Raw genomic sequence first — 17,841 nt, forward strand, 5'->3', positions numbered from 1 at the left:
ATGGCATACACAATGTATTCAGCACGGAGGGACTCCATGCTGATGGCGGTCCGCACACATGCACACTCACACACACATACACTCACACATACATTGACTCAAACACACATATATATACACAAACAGACAGACACGTATACTCTGACACATACGCTCACACACCTACACTCACTCATGCACACACACACACACACACAATCATATGCATACACACACTCGCACACTCACATGCATGCAGACACGAAAGCACCTATACATACACCTACTTGCACACAAACACCTGCATAACTACACCTACACCTACACACACACCTACACAGAAACAGACACGCACACACACACACACACAGCGTTAATTAACCTAAACATAATTATTCAGGTTCATGACCCGATTTCCAGCTAACTTACAAGTCACATCTGTTCTCCGATGGGTCTTTGTGTATGGCCATCACGTGTGCGAGACGACTGCTCCTCCGCCGCCGTTCAGGAGCAATATCCAGGGCCTGTAATGATCCAAAGGGGTGGGCGGTAATTAACATCAGCCCATCCGCAAGCCCACCTTGTCTCGTGGACCACCAGAAGACAGAGAAGGAGAAGAGAAGAGGGGGAGGAGGAACAGTTGAAAGCGCTGAACGTCTCATCTGAGTTTATCGCTATTCAAACACATCCCACTCAACGCAATCGTCCTCACCCCCCCATCAGCATCCCCCACCCACCCCCCCTCGCCTCGCCCCTCCTCACCCATGTTGCATTAAGTTGCATCACGCCTTGCAATACCCAGCCTCCCTATTTATACTGGGAAGAAAAGAAGACCCGAAGACGTTTCTTAAAAGCCGTACCAGTGGTACGTTCTTCTCTCTCTCTCTCTTTCCCTCTCTCTAGCTCTCTCTCTCTCTCTCTCTCTCTATTTACTCTTTGCTGCCTCTGATTTTGCCCCCGTGGCAAAGAAAGCACCGACCAAAAAGCCTCCATATTTGTTTATGCCGGAAAATCGGAAATAAGTGCACTACTAAATAGGTTATGTGAGGTCGACGTCAAGCCGCTTTGAATGATTAGGTGAACGCGCCATGTCTAGAGGTTGGCCTTCTCTCTTGGTCTGTTGATTCTGTCTCACAAGATGGCGCCGGTGTGTCATAACTTCACATTCCCTGTACAATTAACAAAAAATTAGTAGCAACACTTGGCTTGAAATTACTAAGCATATGAACACCCAACCGAGTCTAATCCCATATGTGTGGGTTTGAATTAGTTCCCTGATAATTGTTACTTGGTAATTGATACCCGGGATAACGAAGAACGACGAGAACGTATTATCCACAGAGATACTCTACTATTGCATACTGTTCTCTTGTTCTTGGTAAATAGTTGTTTTTAAGTCTATTTTTGAAATTACTGCCCTTATGGCTGTGCTTACTCTACTAATGTTTACATTACTGCTTGTTGCTTAAGGAGACACCATAACATTTTTTACAGCTGTCGGCTGTATTTTACGTCATCGACTACGAAGCAGTCCCTGATTGGCCAGTTGACGTCATTAGCCAAGACACAGCCCCTGATTGGCCCCTATTACATTGTTATTTCTGGAAATCGATGTGGGTAGCTAGAGGTCCAGACTGATCCATGTAGAGAAACAGAATGTGCAGCCACGTGATCAGGATGGTCTACAGGCTGTCTTAGCTTGACATCACAAGACCAATTCCCAATTGCGAAAAACATGAGGTTGCAGATTTATCTGGTTCCCAGGCTAGTCAGTATGCACAAATCAATATTAACCAATTGGTTTCCCCAAGCTGTGTCCAATGCAGCTGAATAAAACTTTGACAAACTCAGTAAACAAGTAAACTTTAGGCAGTAAAAGGGGTAATCATTTTTTTTTTTTACTATTTCTACCCAGTCATTGGTTTTAGCTTGTTTTAGCTTTTATGTTAGAGCTTTAAGGTTTTAACATTAAGCATACAAGTTTAACATATAGTTAACAATATTTGGTCTTATAATAAGCAATAAACCGGACATGAGTCAGCTACACTGCCAAACTGCCACTCCCTTTTTCATTTTGCCTGCCAAACATTTTGAAACGACGATATTATTCAATCTATAAGGTCTATATTGTGCTCTGACGCTTATGGAGATACATTGTATAGTATTTCCCTAAAGCATACCAATTAACAAATGGAAAGGACAACTTGTTTCTGAATTCCCTTTGAGTGTACTTTAGACAGAAAAGGGGACCAGCTTGGTTGTGACTTTACTCGTGCTTATTCGTTTAGTTTTCAGTTTAGTTTTTGCATCTTAGAGGACACTTCCATCGATATTATACGCGATAAATCATTTATGTCATGAAATCATGTGTTTACAATAAAAATAAAGCAAATCAAAACATACACTGGCACAGTACATCCTTCTGTCGCTATACGTATCAATACGTCACAACAGCACCTATTAATCCAACACTAAACGTCACCCTAAACAAAACAAGTGTGTTGTTCAGTTCCTCCTGCTCTACGCTATGCAAATCCCTTCAGCCGTTCAATGGACTGCAACAACTCCCCACTGACACCCCACCCTCTGCCCCCTCTTCCACCCCCACCACCCCCATACCCCGGCCCACAGCGGACGACGGCTGTGGGGGCACGCTGAGGGGCCAGAGCGGCGTGATCACCAGCCCCAGCTACCCGGGGGAGTACAACAACAACGCCGACTGCACCTGGACGGTGCTGGCCGAGCCGGGGGACACCATAGCCCTGGTCTTCTCTGACTTCCAGCTGGAGGACGACTACGACCTGCTGGAGGTCAGCGGCACCGACGGCTCCTCCCAGTGGTGAGTACCCGTCGGTGCAGGACCGGTTCGAGTGGCGTCAGTGGCATCGGTGTGTTTTGAAACGTTCATGTTTTCTTGCGTCGCGTTGGACGGCCCTTCAGCGAGTGATGGTTCACGCGTTGCGAACGAACGGGCGAACGGTGTGTCGTTTTTTTGACATGCCGTTGGGTCATACGTCCGTCCAACACAAACACACGTTCATCATACAAACACACGCTCATACACACAAACATGTTTCCACAAACACAGACGTAAGGCACGGACGCACACCTCCTCAATCTTAATGATGTCATTTTTCAATCAGTCGTTCCCTCGGCTGCTTGCTCCCACACAAACGCACAGCGCACACATACGCGCACGCAACCACTCAAGGACACACACACACAGACACACACCCATACTCCCACCCACACACAGGCACTGATGAAGAGGTAGGGCATTCTGGCCTTGGTGTTGGTCTCTCACCATCTGTGGCAGCTCCTCCTCTCTGACAGCTCTCTCTCGCTCTCTCTCTCTCTCTCTCTCTCTCTCTCTCTCTCTCTCTCTCTCTCTCTCTCTCTCTCTCTCTCTTTCTCTCTTTCTCTCTCTCTCTCTCTCTTTCTCTTCCGCCTTCCTCCCTTTCTCTCTCTGCTCAGGAAGTAATTAGTGGGCTTGATTAACACTGCTTCACACACACACACACACACACACACACACGCACGCATGCACGCACGTGCACACACAAACACACACACACACACACACACACACACACACACACACACACACACACACACACAGGGAGAATGTGTGAGTTCATATGGGTTTCCTCTGTGTGTTATTAAGTAGGTTAGTTACACAAAGCCATACATTCATAATATAGTTGATTATACGTCTGACACCATGCCAGGTCGCTATGGGATGCTCCAGAAAGTGTTTGTAGTGATAGTAGAGGCTGGAGTAGGAGTTGCATTTATAGAAAGTACTTGTGTGAAAAGAGACACTATACACACATTATACACCCCCACCATCACTTAACAATACCCTAAACCCCCTACAGCACAGGTGGGTCGAACGTAACATATAAGATCTACATTCAAACCTAACACACCGGATCTATTCCACCAATAGTTGCTCAAGAGAAGAAACTAGTTCACGGATAAACCAGAGGATGAAACTCTTAGTGTGTTGAGAATCCGATGGCCCCGGGTCACTTTAGTGAGTAGGCGTTTTTTACTCATTTGCTCAGTAGCTAAAGCCAAAACACTTTTGGATGAGGACGAGAATGAGTCTGAAGAGTTGGAATTGTGCCTCGCGGCCTGATATCAGAGTCTCTTTGCAGTCTCTTGGACACTTAAAAGTGGATCCCATCCCAGACCCTCAGCGAATCCCACCCCCTCAACAAACCCCCCCAATCTGCTGCCTTTGCACATTCTATGATGTCATCAGCTCCCAGTCCCCCCAGATCCTGAACTGCTCAGGTGAACTGCCTCAGGGGGTGGCACCCCCCCTTTGAAGGCCTCAGCGGCTCGGTCTCCTGAGCGTGTCGTCGCCGCGGCAACCGTCTCCGCTCGGCGCCCTTGGCGACGCACCTGCGGCATTTGGCTCAGCAATGCCTCAGATGTGCAAAGGAATGGAGAAGGGGAGTGGAAGAGGGAGGGGGGCTGTGGGGAATGGAGGAGGCAGGAGGGACTATTGGCAAGTGGTGGAGAGAGAGTGTGTGTCACAGTTGAGCGCACACATCGAAGTGAAGAGGGGCCACAGAGTGCGGGGATAAGGCACGGCTTCGGATTTGATCTTCCGCGTCTTCAACTTTTCTCAGCGCTTCTTTCGAGGTCACCGGCTCACATTTCAATCGCATCGGGCTTCACTCTCTCTGACAGCTCTACCCCCCGAGAATCCCCCCGTTTAAAAAAGAAATGAATAAAGTCGACGAGTAGGTGAATCCATCATCCGAGTCATTATCATTTTTAATATGTACTGTAGAGATTTGGAAGTCGTTGACTTGAAGCAACGTTTTTGAAATGAAACTCCAACCCCTTTCGAAGTGAGTTGAAGCTTTTTGTGAAGTGGAACGACTAGTACAAGTGATTGATCTGATCAAATGGTGGATCTATGGGATGAGAGTCTGGGTGGTGGTATAGGGATTTGGGGGAGGATTGATCAGATGACACCAACATGTACGCCCAAGTCTCCATTTTTGATTAGTGTAGCCACCATACTTAATAACTCATGCATGCATGTTCTCTTGTCCTTGAATGCATGTTAAACCTTTCATGCCTCCATGTTTCCGACATCAAGGTTGTTTCTATCCTGGCTTGTCTACCAGTGGATTCTATGAATCTTTGGCAAAATGGATTTTATATAATGCACTTGTGTGTGCGTGTTTGTGTGTGTGTGTTACTGATTTGCGCCTGGTGTGTGTGTGTTTGGTTGTGTGTGTGTGTGTGTGTGTGTGTGCCTGCGTGCGTGTGTGTGTGTGTATTTAATCAGTGCTGATGGATGTATCAGCGCGGTGGCAGGCCTTGGCTGTTCTGTTTAAACTGCGGCGGGTTCCTCTGGCCGGGGTATTGATTGACGGATGAGTGACGGCAGGGCCCCGGGTCCGCTAGGGATACGGGACGCCGGGGTTCAGGGTCAGCACCTGCCTTCCTCTATTGATCTACATGGCGGCTAGAGGAGCTCAACGAAGGCAGGTCAGGTGTGTGTGATCCCTTACACTCTCCTTGCTGACGGAAAACACACGCGTGGCTTACATGTGTACACGTATGCCTGTCTATATAGATATTTATACATATATATATATGGGTGTGTGTTTGCAAATTTGCATGTGTGTGTGTTTGTGTGTGTGTGTCTTTGTTTGCGTGTGCGTTCGCATGCGTGTGTGTGTGTCTTTGCGTGTGTGTGTGTGTGCGTGCGTGCATACGTTTGTGTGTGAATACAAATGGGCAAGCCGGCCTACACTCCATCAGTCAATGCCAACATCGCCACACCAAATCGCTGCTCCTTAAGTACCCACATTCTTAAGCATGGCCCCGTGCAAGCCGTTTGATTGGCGCTCGTGCTGTGTTGGCAGTCTTGCAAGGCGGTGAGCTGCACGGCAACAGACAGACGGCCTTGACGACTTGAAGCCAGCCGAGGAGAACCACAACTCAATATGGATTGGATGTGGCAGCCGGAGACGGGATCCCGCCTTCCTCCCCCTCCCCCCCTATCGGTACTAGCCCTGACAGAATCCTACGGCCAGACGCCTTTTCCCAGGATATCGTAGTGTGTCTGCTATTACGCTGTCATTTGGGGTGGCAGCAGCTCAGGAGGTAGAGCGGGTTGGCTGGTAACCGCAAGGTTTCTAGTTTGATCCCCGGCTACTCCTAGCTATGTCTCATAGTGTCCCTGAGCAAGGCACCTAACCCTGACTGCCTTGCATGGCTGACGCCGCGGTAAATGTGTGAATGTGTGCATGAATGGTTGATTGTTTGGCAATATTGTAAACTACTTTGGGTGGCCACTGGTTACGAAAAAGTGCTTTATAAATGCAGGCCATTTACCATTTGCATCCGTATAGATTTCTTGTCTTAACCGACCCCCTCATCACCATTCTCTGTCTAATGCAATGAAAACTGTGCCTTTGACGGTCCTCCGCCTGCTATTTAGTTCAACCGGGAGCTTATATTTGATGGTGTAATTTTCTTCGCCACTCGATTGGTCTTGGTCCATTTCCCTGTGACCACAGTGGGTCCCTTGAGGGGACGCAGCCACTGCCATTGTTACTCCACGGGGTTTTGCGGACGTCTGAAAGCAAGCTGTTGTTGCCGTTGATTTGAAAGTAGTATTATGAATAATTGGGTATCATTATCCATGTGAAGGAATTAGGCATAAGCATCCTTATTGGTTCTAAGAGAACCAACAGCTTCACCCTCCATTCAGCTATACTGAATGATAAAGATGCCAATTTAACTTTTCCTTTGTCTCGGTTTTCTTTGAGACAACTTTTTCCCAAACTCTCTTGAGGACTGTTCCTTTGTGCGATCCCCCCCAAATAAACTTGTATCGCCAACCTTCAAAAGTTCCCTGGGTGAATACAACTTATTTTCCCTCTTGGTAGCACATCTGAGCAGAAGTTGGGACGCACTTCCCTTATGAAAGGCCTGTTCTCTCCTTCTAATCCATATCTTCCCTCAGCCCCGGCCCAAAGGCCCCAACAAGGAGCCGGGGAACGTGTTGTAGATAATTTTCCTGCCTTGTTGATACCTTGTCTGTGTGGTCCACTCTGGGGATGGAAGCCAAAAAATAACACAATAAGCCAAAGAAGCCAAAAAAAAAAATTTCAACTCTGCTATATATGTATTATCAGAGTCAGGGAGTGACTGTGATAATGATTACCTATTGATTGGTTGTTAAGGGATTACCTACCTCATGCTGCCTGGTTCTTTGCAGATTTAGGGCCAGCATTTATAACTCGGAAGCCAACAATATCTTCATTACATTTATGTGGAGTTAAATCCCAAAGTATATACTCTCTCTCTCTCTCTCTCTCTCTCTCTCTCTCACACTCTCGCCTATTCAAAATGAAACGGAACTCAATGCTAACTGAACTCAGTGCTGGGGAGTGGACTTCATCTCCCGTCCACAGACGCCATACCGTTCAGTTTCTGTCCTTCTGTTTCAAAGAGTGTGTGTGTGTGTGTGTGTGTGTGTGTGTGTGTGTGTGTGTGTGTGTGTGTGTGTGTGTGTGTGTGCATGCTTGTGGGGGGACGTGGTGGGTGGGCTGGTAACAGGGTGAACTTGCACCTTAAAGTCTCTTGAGAGGGGTGGGGGGGCTGACAGCCCCATCCATCACATCGCAACTATTGGCCGACAGTCACATGCAGCTCTCAAGCACTTCCTACAATAAAACACTCATTGTTTGATGACGTGTGTGAGTGTGTGTGTGTGTGTGTGTGCCTGGCCATTGTTTGCCATCAAAAATGACAGTTAATTGCCAATTTTTCTTCCGATCTTAGCCTGCCTGAAAAAACGATTCACTACTTTGGGTGAAGGTGTTGGTAATCACAGAAGTGTTATTTTACAGAGAACCCACATTAAAATCAGTATTTGGTTGGGGAAATGTTTTTTGTTTATATATTCCATGGATGTATCTGTATTTTTTGGAAATTGGTTTGCGGGGGTTCCTGGTGTGTGAGGAATACAGTCTTCCTTTCATCTCCTTGACGCTAAAGGCCATTTTTAAGAAATTGGATCTTTGCTGACAATTTGCCGAAGTGTTGCCATCCCCATATTATTACGGCGCGGTCTCAGTATTGCATTTTGTACCCTTGCTCTGTCTTACTGTTGTTTATCAACATATTCCTTGTTTTTCTCATTTTGATTCATACAGTGCATAGCGTATGTAATGTAATGGCTAGATTGACTCAGACTGTTTATTCGACACTCTCCCGTTTTTAAAACATTGTGATCTAGCCGAGTAGGACAATTTGTCGCTGCTCTGTGATATGCATCTTTGCAATTCACTCAGGAGAATTTGGCCTTGTCAAAAAAAACCCACAACAAACTATGGTCGTCTCCCTCAGACTCTATAGACAATATTAGCTTATTTTTCGTCTGAAGAAGACCTCAGGATTACAGGACTTTCAGTGGCATTGATTAGTTCTACGAGTAGTGAAAAATGGGTAAAATTTAGTGATGAAGGCATTCATCAAAGTTTCTGTCTCAAAATGTTTTACAAGTGCACATTAAACAGCGGGATAATAACTTCCTCAGTCCCACAGGAGCAATAGAAACCCAGAGGTGAAACCCCCAAAACTGGAATTGTATCTGGAAAGAGCGGGATTCCTCTGAGGTGTTACTTTCAAGATACTTTTTCCGAAATATATTATTTTCTTTTTTCCAAAAGCTATTTGGGTTTTGCCAGAATTATATTTATTTGTTTGCATTGTTATGGGTGAATTGAGCTGAGACAAAGCTAGGAGTTCTCCAGATTTGGACCTGTGTTCTGTGTTCTGAAGACAAACATCCGGTCATCATTCCTATCTAACCCTGATCATCTTAACCAGCCCTGACCATCTTAAGCGAATCTATCTTCGACTCACTTTTATGTTTTTGCAGCGTCATCTCATTTCAACTTGCTTTCTTTTTTTCTTATTTTTTCTTTCTTTGCGGAGTCAGCTTTGTGCTTCTCAAACTATGGTTTGGGTTGTCAGTCCCATCTGAAAGATCAATAGCTGCTATTGATGTTCTCCGTGCCATGCCTCCTCCTACCGCACCATCCTCAGAGCCTGTTTGTCCCACTCAGGAATTATAAACAACCACACTTGGTTGGGACTCAATCTGGGACATGTCATTGAGCAAAACCCCGATGGCGAATGGAACTTGGTTGCGTCCCCTACCAACTCTCCCACATTAGTTGCACTACCTCCCGCTACGATTTCTTCCCTACCAGTTCCTCAGAAGGCTGTATTCCTTCCTCACGTCCCTCAGACTACCAACAGGAGATGGGGATGGGAGTTCTGCAGTGAGTGCAAAAGCATAGAAAACAGTGGGCTTAGAGTTTTGCCAAGAGATATCTGCAGTCCTATTCATTTTATTTAAGAAATGTCCTTGTAGCAAACCGATCTGATGTGGGTACAAGCAATGCACGTCATCAGCTCAAGCTCAGACATAATGACAATGTGTTGATGCCTTCTGGATGTGAATGCATGGCATGCTAGCCAGCTCTGTGTTAGCCCGAAGCAGGTTTCTATAGAGCGTGGAGCGGAAACACACCATTATACGATTAGCTGATATGTAAAGCCTGTCTGCACGGACACACTGTCAGGAACGATAGATTGATGAGCGTCCAGCCATGTGTTTCAGAGCAAACGCAACCATTAGCTTACCTATTAATAAGACCACAAAGTGCACACATATAGCCGCCGCTAATGGGAATGACTGTGCCATGTGTAGGAGTCTTCCTCCCCAGGTTCATGACGCAACGCACTGTTGGGAGAGCGAAGGGTTGGACTTAATAGTCTTGTGCCTGCAACAACCTAATGGCGCATGCTTAGTACCCCAAGTCTCATCTCTTCCATATTGTTGTCGAACAGTGTTTTATTAATGAGTGTCTAGGTTAGGCTAGGTTCAATGTGTGTGTTGAGTTACTGAAGCCTCCTGGTTGAATGGCCCATTTTGGAAATACTCACTCTTTATGGTGCTATTTCATTGTTATTTCCGGTGCATGTCTTGGGTGCCAAACACAGACATTTCAATCAACCCCCCCACCCCCCGCCCCCGAAAAATCCATTACTGCCAAACCTTGTTTAGCAGTTTAGTCTATTTACGGTTTTCCAATCATTGGATAATGAGAGCTTTAACAACCTCTAACAATATTCACAGGGGATTTGTGGAGCAGGGACTAGGTCTAGGGACAAACACAGACATGAATCAATACTGTTCTTAATCTCTCTCTCTCTCTCTCTCTCTCTCTCTCTCTCTCTCTCTCTCTCTCTCTCTTCTCTCTCTGTAGTCTCTTACCATACCTTTTACCATACAATACACTCTTTTTCAGAAAGCACTATTATTAATGTGCCCCTTCTACAGTTTGAGTTTGCCTCGCATTGTGCTTTGATCCTCTAATTCACTTCCTGGGTCAACTGCCTCTTATTGAACACAGGGTCAGCGGACATGAAAGAGCTTTTTCCAAGTGTGTGTTGAGAACCATAGATCAAACAGTGTGGCAGCCATTATAATTGATGCCCAGTCGACAACGCCATTTCTCTATGCCACCCTTTTTCTCCTGTCAGTGTTGCTTTAACCTTGACCTCCCTCTCTCTCTCTCCGGTTCCCTCTCTCTCGCTCTCTCTCACTCTATCGCTCGCTCTCTGTCTCTTACGCTCTCTCTCTATTCTAATTACGGTGATGGATTAATTTGCTTTTGCACACACATTGAGAGTGAGAGAGAGACCGAGTGAATACGTGTGAGAGAGAGAGTGACAGAGAGAGAGTGACAGAATGATAGAGAAACAGAGAGACAACGAGAGAGAGAGAGAGAGAGAGAGAGAGAGAGAGAGAGACAGAGACAGAGACAGAGACAGAGAGAGAGAGAGAGAGAGAGACAGAGAGAGAGAGAGACAGAGACAGAGACAGAGAGAGAGACAGAGACAGAGAGAGAGAGACAGAGAGAGAGACAGAGAGAGAGACAGAGAGACAGAGACAGAGACAGAGACAGAGACAGAGAGAGAGAGACAGAGAGAGACAGAGACAGAGACAGAGAGAGACAAAGACAGAGATTCAGTATCCATTGGGTCTCTACTACATTACCCTGGCTGGTGGACAGTAGAGGACACTGGGTACACAAATTAGATTAAGGCAGCTGAGTGGAAGATAGCGATAGGGAGGTACACTCACTCTCACTCACACTCACACACACACACACACACACACACACACACTCACATGGACACACACACACACACACACACACGCGCGCACAGGTGCATCAGCCACACGGCTAATGCACGTGTGTGCGCGTGTGTGTGTGTGTGTGTGTGTGTGTGTGTGTGTGTGTGTGTGTGTGGGTGTGTGTGTGTGGGTGTGTGATTGCGTGTGTATAGAGCGGTTGATATGCCGCGGTGTGAAAAGCTGACTCACGGGAGGGTTTAGAGCACCGCCCCAGCAGGGGGACGGAGACGGAGGCAGTCCTGAAATAAAATAGAAACCGTGAGGCCGCCACGACTCATTCCAGGGGAACGGCTTCCATCTCCCTTGACCAGCCTTTAAATGGTTCATGATGCGGCACCTACAGCGACCAGTCCCGAGCTGAAGCATGTGCGGAGACAGACACCAGTGAAAGTGTAAAGAGGCTGGTCCTTCATAGAGGCTTGGGGGAGGGAGATTGCGGAATGAGGTTATGTTTCGGTGTTTGTGTTTGCGAACCGAACACAAGTTACCAAACTTTTGTTGTACGTGTGCGTCTGTGTGTGCTTGGGTGTTTTGGTTTGCCTTTCCTTGTATGTGTAAGTGGTTGGCTTTTGGGTGTTTTTCTGTTGTCTTTTTGTAATGAGCGATACCGGGCCGACATATCATTAATATTCTCCTTGATGCTCCTCGGGATACCGTTGGGTGAATGTGCCTTGACCACAGTTATCTCAATATGCTTTTTCTTTAGAAACTTGGGCTGCCTCTCACCATTACAACAGCAGTGACCCTATGGCCGGTAACAATGCTAAAGGCCTTCTGTCTTGCTTAAATGCCCATACACTCTTACTTTTGAGAGCCAACACTTGGGCCTGACTGTTGTGTTATGCACAATTCTTTTATTTTCCCATCCGCCTTTCTTTTCTTTCTCAGAAGAGCCAATTTGGGTCATCTGGGGGAAGACGGGTTGGTGTGTACGCATAGGCGGTTGAGTTAGGGGTAAAAGGCGATACAATAGTTATGGGATCTATTATACCCGCCATGATGGGATTTTTTTTGTGTGTGTGTGTGTGTGCGTTTGAGTGTGAGTTTGAGAGAGGGTGGGAGGGAGGGGGAATTTTGGAGAAGGCCAGCGAGATGTCAGCGTTATTGATTTTGTCGCCGTGCAATCTTTCTTAATCCCACTCTCACTTAGGGGCACAAGCAGACAGAACCAGGGATGCCTTGCACACACACACACACGCACACACACACACACACACACACACATACACACACACACACACACACACACACACATGCACACACAATCATACACACTTGTGCACACACACTTACGCACACACACACACACACACACACACACACACATGTACACACACACATATATGCACACAAACACACACACAAATACACGTACACACACATATATACACACAAACATGCACACGCACACACACAGAAGACAGCTAAACACATCCAAAGGGTTTTGCCTGTCAACCTTTCCTTGGTTTTGAATTAGATCTGTTAATTAGACAACACCGGTTGTGTGGAAGTGAGCCAAATAGAAATAATTAAAAAGAGGGATTAGACCGTACTATTGCTTATGTTGGGAGAATCTGCAGCTAAAGTCGCCCTCATTGTCTGCAGATCTTCATAGCTGTTTATGTCGCTGAATGCAAGTTTATTATTAACTAACCTTTTCGCCTGTGTTTTTCATGGCTAATTTACGCAAATACATCGGATCAGAATCAAGATAATTTGAAACAATAAAGTGACGTCGACCATGTTGGCTCCTGTAGATACGGACACACACACACACACACACACACACACACACACACACACACACACACACACATACACAGACACACATTCGCTGTGCTTCATTCTACTTTATTGTGTGCGGATAGACCGGAATAAGCATACAGAAGAGGGAAGAGAGCGAGAGAGGGAGGCAGGCAGGCATTCTGTCGGCTAATTATGTTGGGCTGAAGGCCAGTGCTTGCTGAGCTGCCACGTCTGTTCTGGATGTGTGCCTGTATCCAAAGACTGACCTGCTGGAAACCCTCCCATCTCTCTCTCTCTCTTTTTTCTCTCTCTCTCTCCCTCTCTCTTTCTCTCGCTCTCTCTCTCTCTCTCTCTCTCTCTCTCTCTCTCTCTCTCTCTCTCTCTCTCTCTCTCTCTCTGTCTCTCTCTCGACTCTTGTCAAGTTAATTACTGTCACAGAAGTGTCCTAGGATACGACACAACAGAAGCTTTTGTATTTCCCTTTTGTGTGTGTGTGTGTGTGTGTGTGTGTGTGTGTGTGTGTGTGTGTATGTGTGTGTGTGTGTGTGTGTATGATGTTGGTCCAGGGGGCTTTGTTCATATTAGCACAATGCTCTCCGACCACCCCCTGACCAACCAAATTATTCAGCCAGTAAAGGTGCCTTGACATCCATTATGCTGTCAGGCACTCTCGCTCTCTCTCTATCAAAAAATACAGTTGTTTCTTTATTCAAGTTGATCCGATGTGAATTGACTTGATCCCCCGGAATCAATTGAATGTTGAATATCGTTCAGCGCTCAACATATTCAAACAGTGGTTAGCTAACCCTGGTATACAAAACACTTGGGAAAAGATTTGGGGAGATTGCCCTTTGTTGTAGGCAGTGTGTTGAATAGGCAAGCTTTTCACAAAATAATCACAGTTTAATGATGTGCGGAAAAGGGCAACTGGAATTGTCCATGCCAGCGTATTCTGCATGCGATATAGGTTGTCTTTCTGTGAAACATTAGCCGGGCTCATTTCTGTGGTTTAAAAAGCTGCGTTATTCAACTTTCCGGTCAGCAAGGATGAGGCTGTGATCTGCGTTTCCTCCTTTGTATTCGCCAATCCCTCCATCTTAACAAAAGCAATTAGTTTGAGAGTAATTATGGAGACTAAATGAAGCTTTGATTCTTTTTATACCACAAAGAATTCTCCTCACGCTGCACAATTTAAATTAGCGGTTTAACATAGACAGGCTTTTCCTTAGCATAAGCAGCAAAAAAAGATGAATGGAAAAGACTTTGTTTTCCTTTTCTTTGTGGAGCAATATGCTTTCTGCATGGGTAACCCTTGATGAAGAGTGATGTATCAAATCTTTCTTCCCATCCTTTTACCTTTGAAACCTACTCTGTTGGAACACTGAGTCCTGCCAGCATGTTTGTAACTAGGTCCATGTGTACGTTTTGAGTCGAATAACTGGGTGTACTCTTAATGTTTTTCGACTATTTTCCTTAAAAAGCTCTGAGGGGAATAATGGTGTTGCATTATTTCATTGCGTTTTTTTCCTGCTCTTGGGTATAATGGTTTAGAAACGGTTATAGACGATGAGGTAGAACATGGGAGGGCTTTGTATAGGCTGCTCCGTCAACACTTTTAGCTCCTCTATGGCAGCTCTCGCTTTTTTTCCCAGCATGCAGCACAGCTGACACTGTTCTCCGTAGCTGCTCCTCCTCCGCCTCCTCCTCCTCCAGAAGATCATTACCGTGTGCTATTCCCATCGTCTTCCTTCTTCTAACACTCCCCACCATCCTTCTTCATGACTCTGCCTCTGACACCTTTTTCCTTCTTTTTCAATCCATTTTTATTTTGGGGGTCTTCTGTCTCTCCGATGAGACCATTTTACTTTTAGCTCTTCCCGTCGTTGGCGTTTATATAAATTGAACGTTGTGGGAGGGATCCGTCATGCGGACTTCCGACGTTTCACTGCTTAATGCGATCACTGTGCGAGCCTTCCTCCACGTTTGCTCCCTGGATAGACCACGGGGTCGGCCGGGGTCCTTGTTCCAACGTTGCCATTGTTCAAGAACCAGGAAGCCCCTGGGTGGAGCTCAGACATCATCCCCAAGAGAGGATGCAAAAGTAAAGAGAAGGAATGTGGTATAATGTGGATTATGGCTGAACAAATGTCAAGTGAAAGAGTAAACATATGAATAATGAACGCAGTTCGTTGCAACAGCGTTATGAAGAGCGGGTTAAAAAGAGAGTCGGGAGAGCACAACAACGAATAGAAAGCTACAGTATTTATGTACTGTATGCTGTTATTGGTGTACAAAACTCTTCTCAATGTCATGTAGAAAATTGGGTAGTAGTAGTCCACAAGTAGTCGTAATGGTGGGAATTTAGTGCTATAATAACCTCCTTCAGGTGTTCCAAACACTAAACGCCCGTTACAAGATGCTTTAAATTAGCATTATTGGCGAGAGAGGAGGCGGGACTTCCAGTAAATGGGTTTAGCAGCGAAAAGAAGGAGGGACTTATGATAGAGTTTCGTTTCCATGAGATGTTCTGGTTAATGCTTCGTCAAATTCTTCTTCAAAACTCTTTATTAATCTCCTCGTCGTTGTTGTTGCTCTTGTCATGTTTTCCTCACTCTGGGGACTGTTAACTGGCACCAACATCCCACAGGAAGTAAGACAATGGGAATTGTGTTGCGGTACACCGGGATAACGCAACAATTCTTTTACCCCTCAACCAGATTGGTGATATTATGTGTTTTGTTAATATGTGAGCGTGCACATTTGCAAATGCCTGAGATCCCTCATTCAGGACTTAGCAAGATGGGGGAAACAGAGATGGCAGATCTCTGTCCCCATACATATGCTGTAGGCAGAGAGACACGAGGGAGAGACCCGCTGTGCGGGTCGTGGTGGACCAAAGGCATGAGAGAGAGAGAGAGAGAGAGAGAGAGAGAGAGAGAGAGAGGAGAGAGAGAGAGAGAGAGAGAGAGAGAGAGAGAGAGAGAGAGAGACCAGGGGACATGATTGTTCTTATCCAGAAGCACTCAACCTTTCCTAGATGTTCCTACGGCTGCCATACTTAGCGAGTGTTCACACAAGCGGCGAATTTGAGGCTAATGATCAGACACACGCGGCTGCTCCGGGACGCCCCCCACGGGCCCCCAGCCAGCGGAGGTATCAACACACACACATGGATGTAGACACGCACGCATGCCTGTGTAGACACACGCATGCACACACCAATGTTCAAACACACACTCACTAACAGACAGACATGCATACACACACATGGATGTCAGAGACACATGCACGCCTGTGAAGACACACACATGGACACACCAATGTGCAAACACACACTCTCTAACACACACAGAACACACAGAAACACATATTACACACACAGGCACAGATGCGCAGATGTCTGCACACAGCCACATACACTAATACAAAGATGTACACACACACGCGAACGCACATATGCACGCATATGCAGGACCAAAAACACAGAGATGCAGACACACGCACACACACACACACACACACACACACAGACACACGCTCAACAAGATGTATTTTGAGTGGGAAGTTATGTGTTTCCTCAAGAGGCAAGGGCACTGAAGTCACACTAGTTGTTTAACTGTAGCTAATTGAGTCCAATGGGATTGTTAGCAGTGATTCATTATTTCATTTATATGTGTGTGCGGAGGGAGGAATATATCTCTTGTCTCCACTAATAAAAGTGGTGCTTTTAATACACACTATTGATACGGGTCTTTGAATGCGTGATGGCTCTTATTTGCGATACTAAATCTGTATCTGCAAGACCATCTTTCTCAAATCTGTGGTTGGATATCCGCAAAGGGTGATTCATACTGGCATGTTTTAACATCAATAGAAATTCAAAAAAATGTCAGAGCTCAAATATAACAGTAGTTACTGCTTGTGTTTTTGCTCAAACCGGACAACTGCCTTCAGTAGAATTTCAGCCCATTTCGATTTTTTAACTCCTCTTTAACCAGTAGTGGAAATCCCTTTGAGCTGCACCTTTTAGTGTAATGATTGTCCTGTTTCACACCTTTGCTTTTGGCGATCGATACTCGGAAAACACTGCAGTTCGCACAACAGCTTGTCTGACTGCCTCACTGTGTATGTAGATGTACTAAGTAAGATAGTGTGAAAAGAAAGTAAAAAGAAAGTAAAAAGTAAAAAGTAAGTAAAAAGAATCTTAACTCCACCAAGTAGAAAGGTGCAAAATCGCTGGTGAAGAAAGAAAGGTGGGGTTGAGGGGATGGTGTGTGAGTGCCCTTTACACTGTTGACACAAGTTTCCCCCAGCCACTAATTGGTCAAACATAACAGACAATCGATGGAGAGCAACATATATACAATTACATTTTCTCAAGATCACAACAAGGATGGATGGGTTTCATTATTAAATTGTCAGTTACATGGCTGAAAGGTTTGTTGAGGATATGATGTTCTCTTCGCTCTGCTCCTCCATATCAGTCTCACTCTCACGCTCCCTCACCCTCTCTTTCTCTCTATCTCTCTACATCTGCCTGTCTCTATCTTTATTCTTTCCCTCCCTTCTCTCTCTCTCTCTCTCTCTCTCTCTCTCTCTCCCTCTCTCTCTCCCTCTCTCTCTCTTTCTCTCTCTGTGTGTGTCTCTCCCTTAAACACACAGCGGGTTTGGCTGGGTGTTTCGCCAGCGTGGGCTCCATTATTACTGCAGGCTCTCTTCCTGGCAGCGCTAGATGTTGATTGACAGCTAACATCAGGACGATGTCACAGCTCCTGTAATCACATCCAGCATGTAGCAGCTCACGCGTAGTGCTAGGGCTCTTTGATGCCCGCATTGCCCCAGGGGTTAAAATACATGAAAGC

General features: G+C 45.9%; 1 protein-coding gene across 1 annotated transcript in view; it reads left to right on the forward strand.

Moving 5' to 3' along the window:
- The window catches only part of csmd2 (CUB and Sushi multiple domains 2), a gene marked incomplete at both ends in the record, with an annotated part of 202,510 nt that overhangs the window by 64,417 nt on the left and 120,252 nt on the right, over positions 1 to 17,841 (forward strand). The window contains one exon of the mRNA XM_079749377.1: positions 2,611 to 2,818. Coding sequence (XP_079605503.1) covers positions 2,611 to 2,818 — 208 coding nt within the window. The remainder of the gene's footprint in view (positions 1 to 2,610; positions 2,819 to 17,841) is intronic.

This window comes from Pollachius pollachius (assembly GCF_949987615.1).
Source record: "Pollachius pollachius genome assembly, chromosome: 13".
Classification (NCBI taxonomy): domain Eukaryota; kingdom Metazoa; phylum Chordata; class Actinopteri; order Gadiformes; family Gadidae; genus Pollachius; species Pollachius pollachius.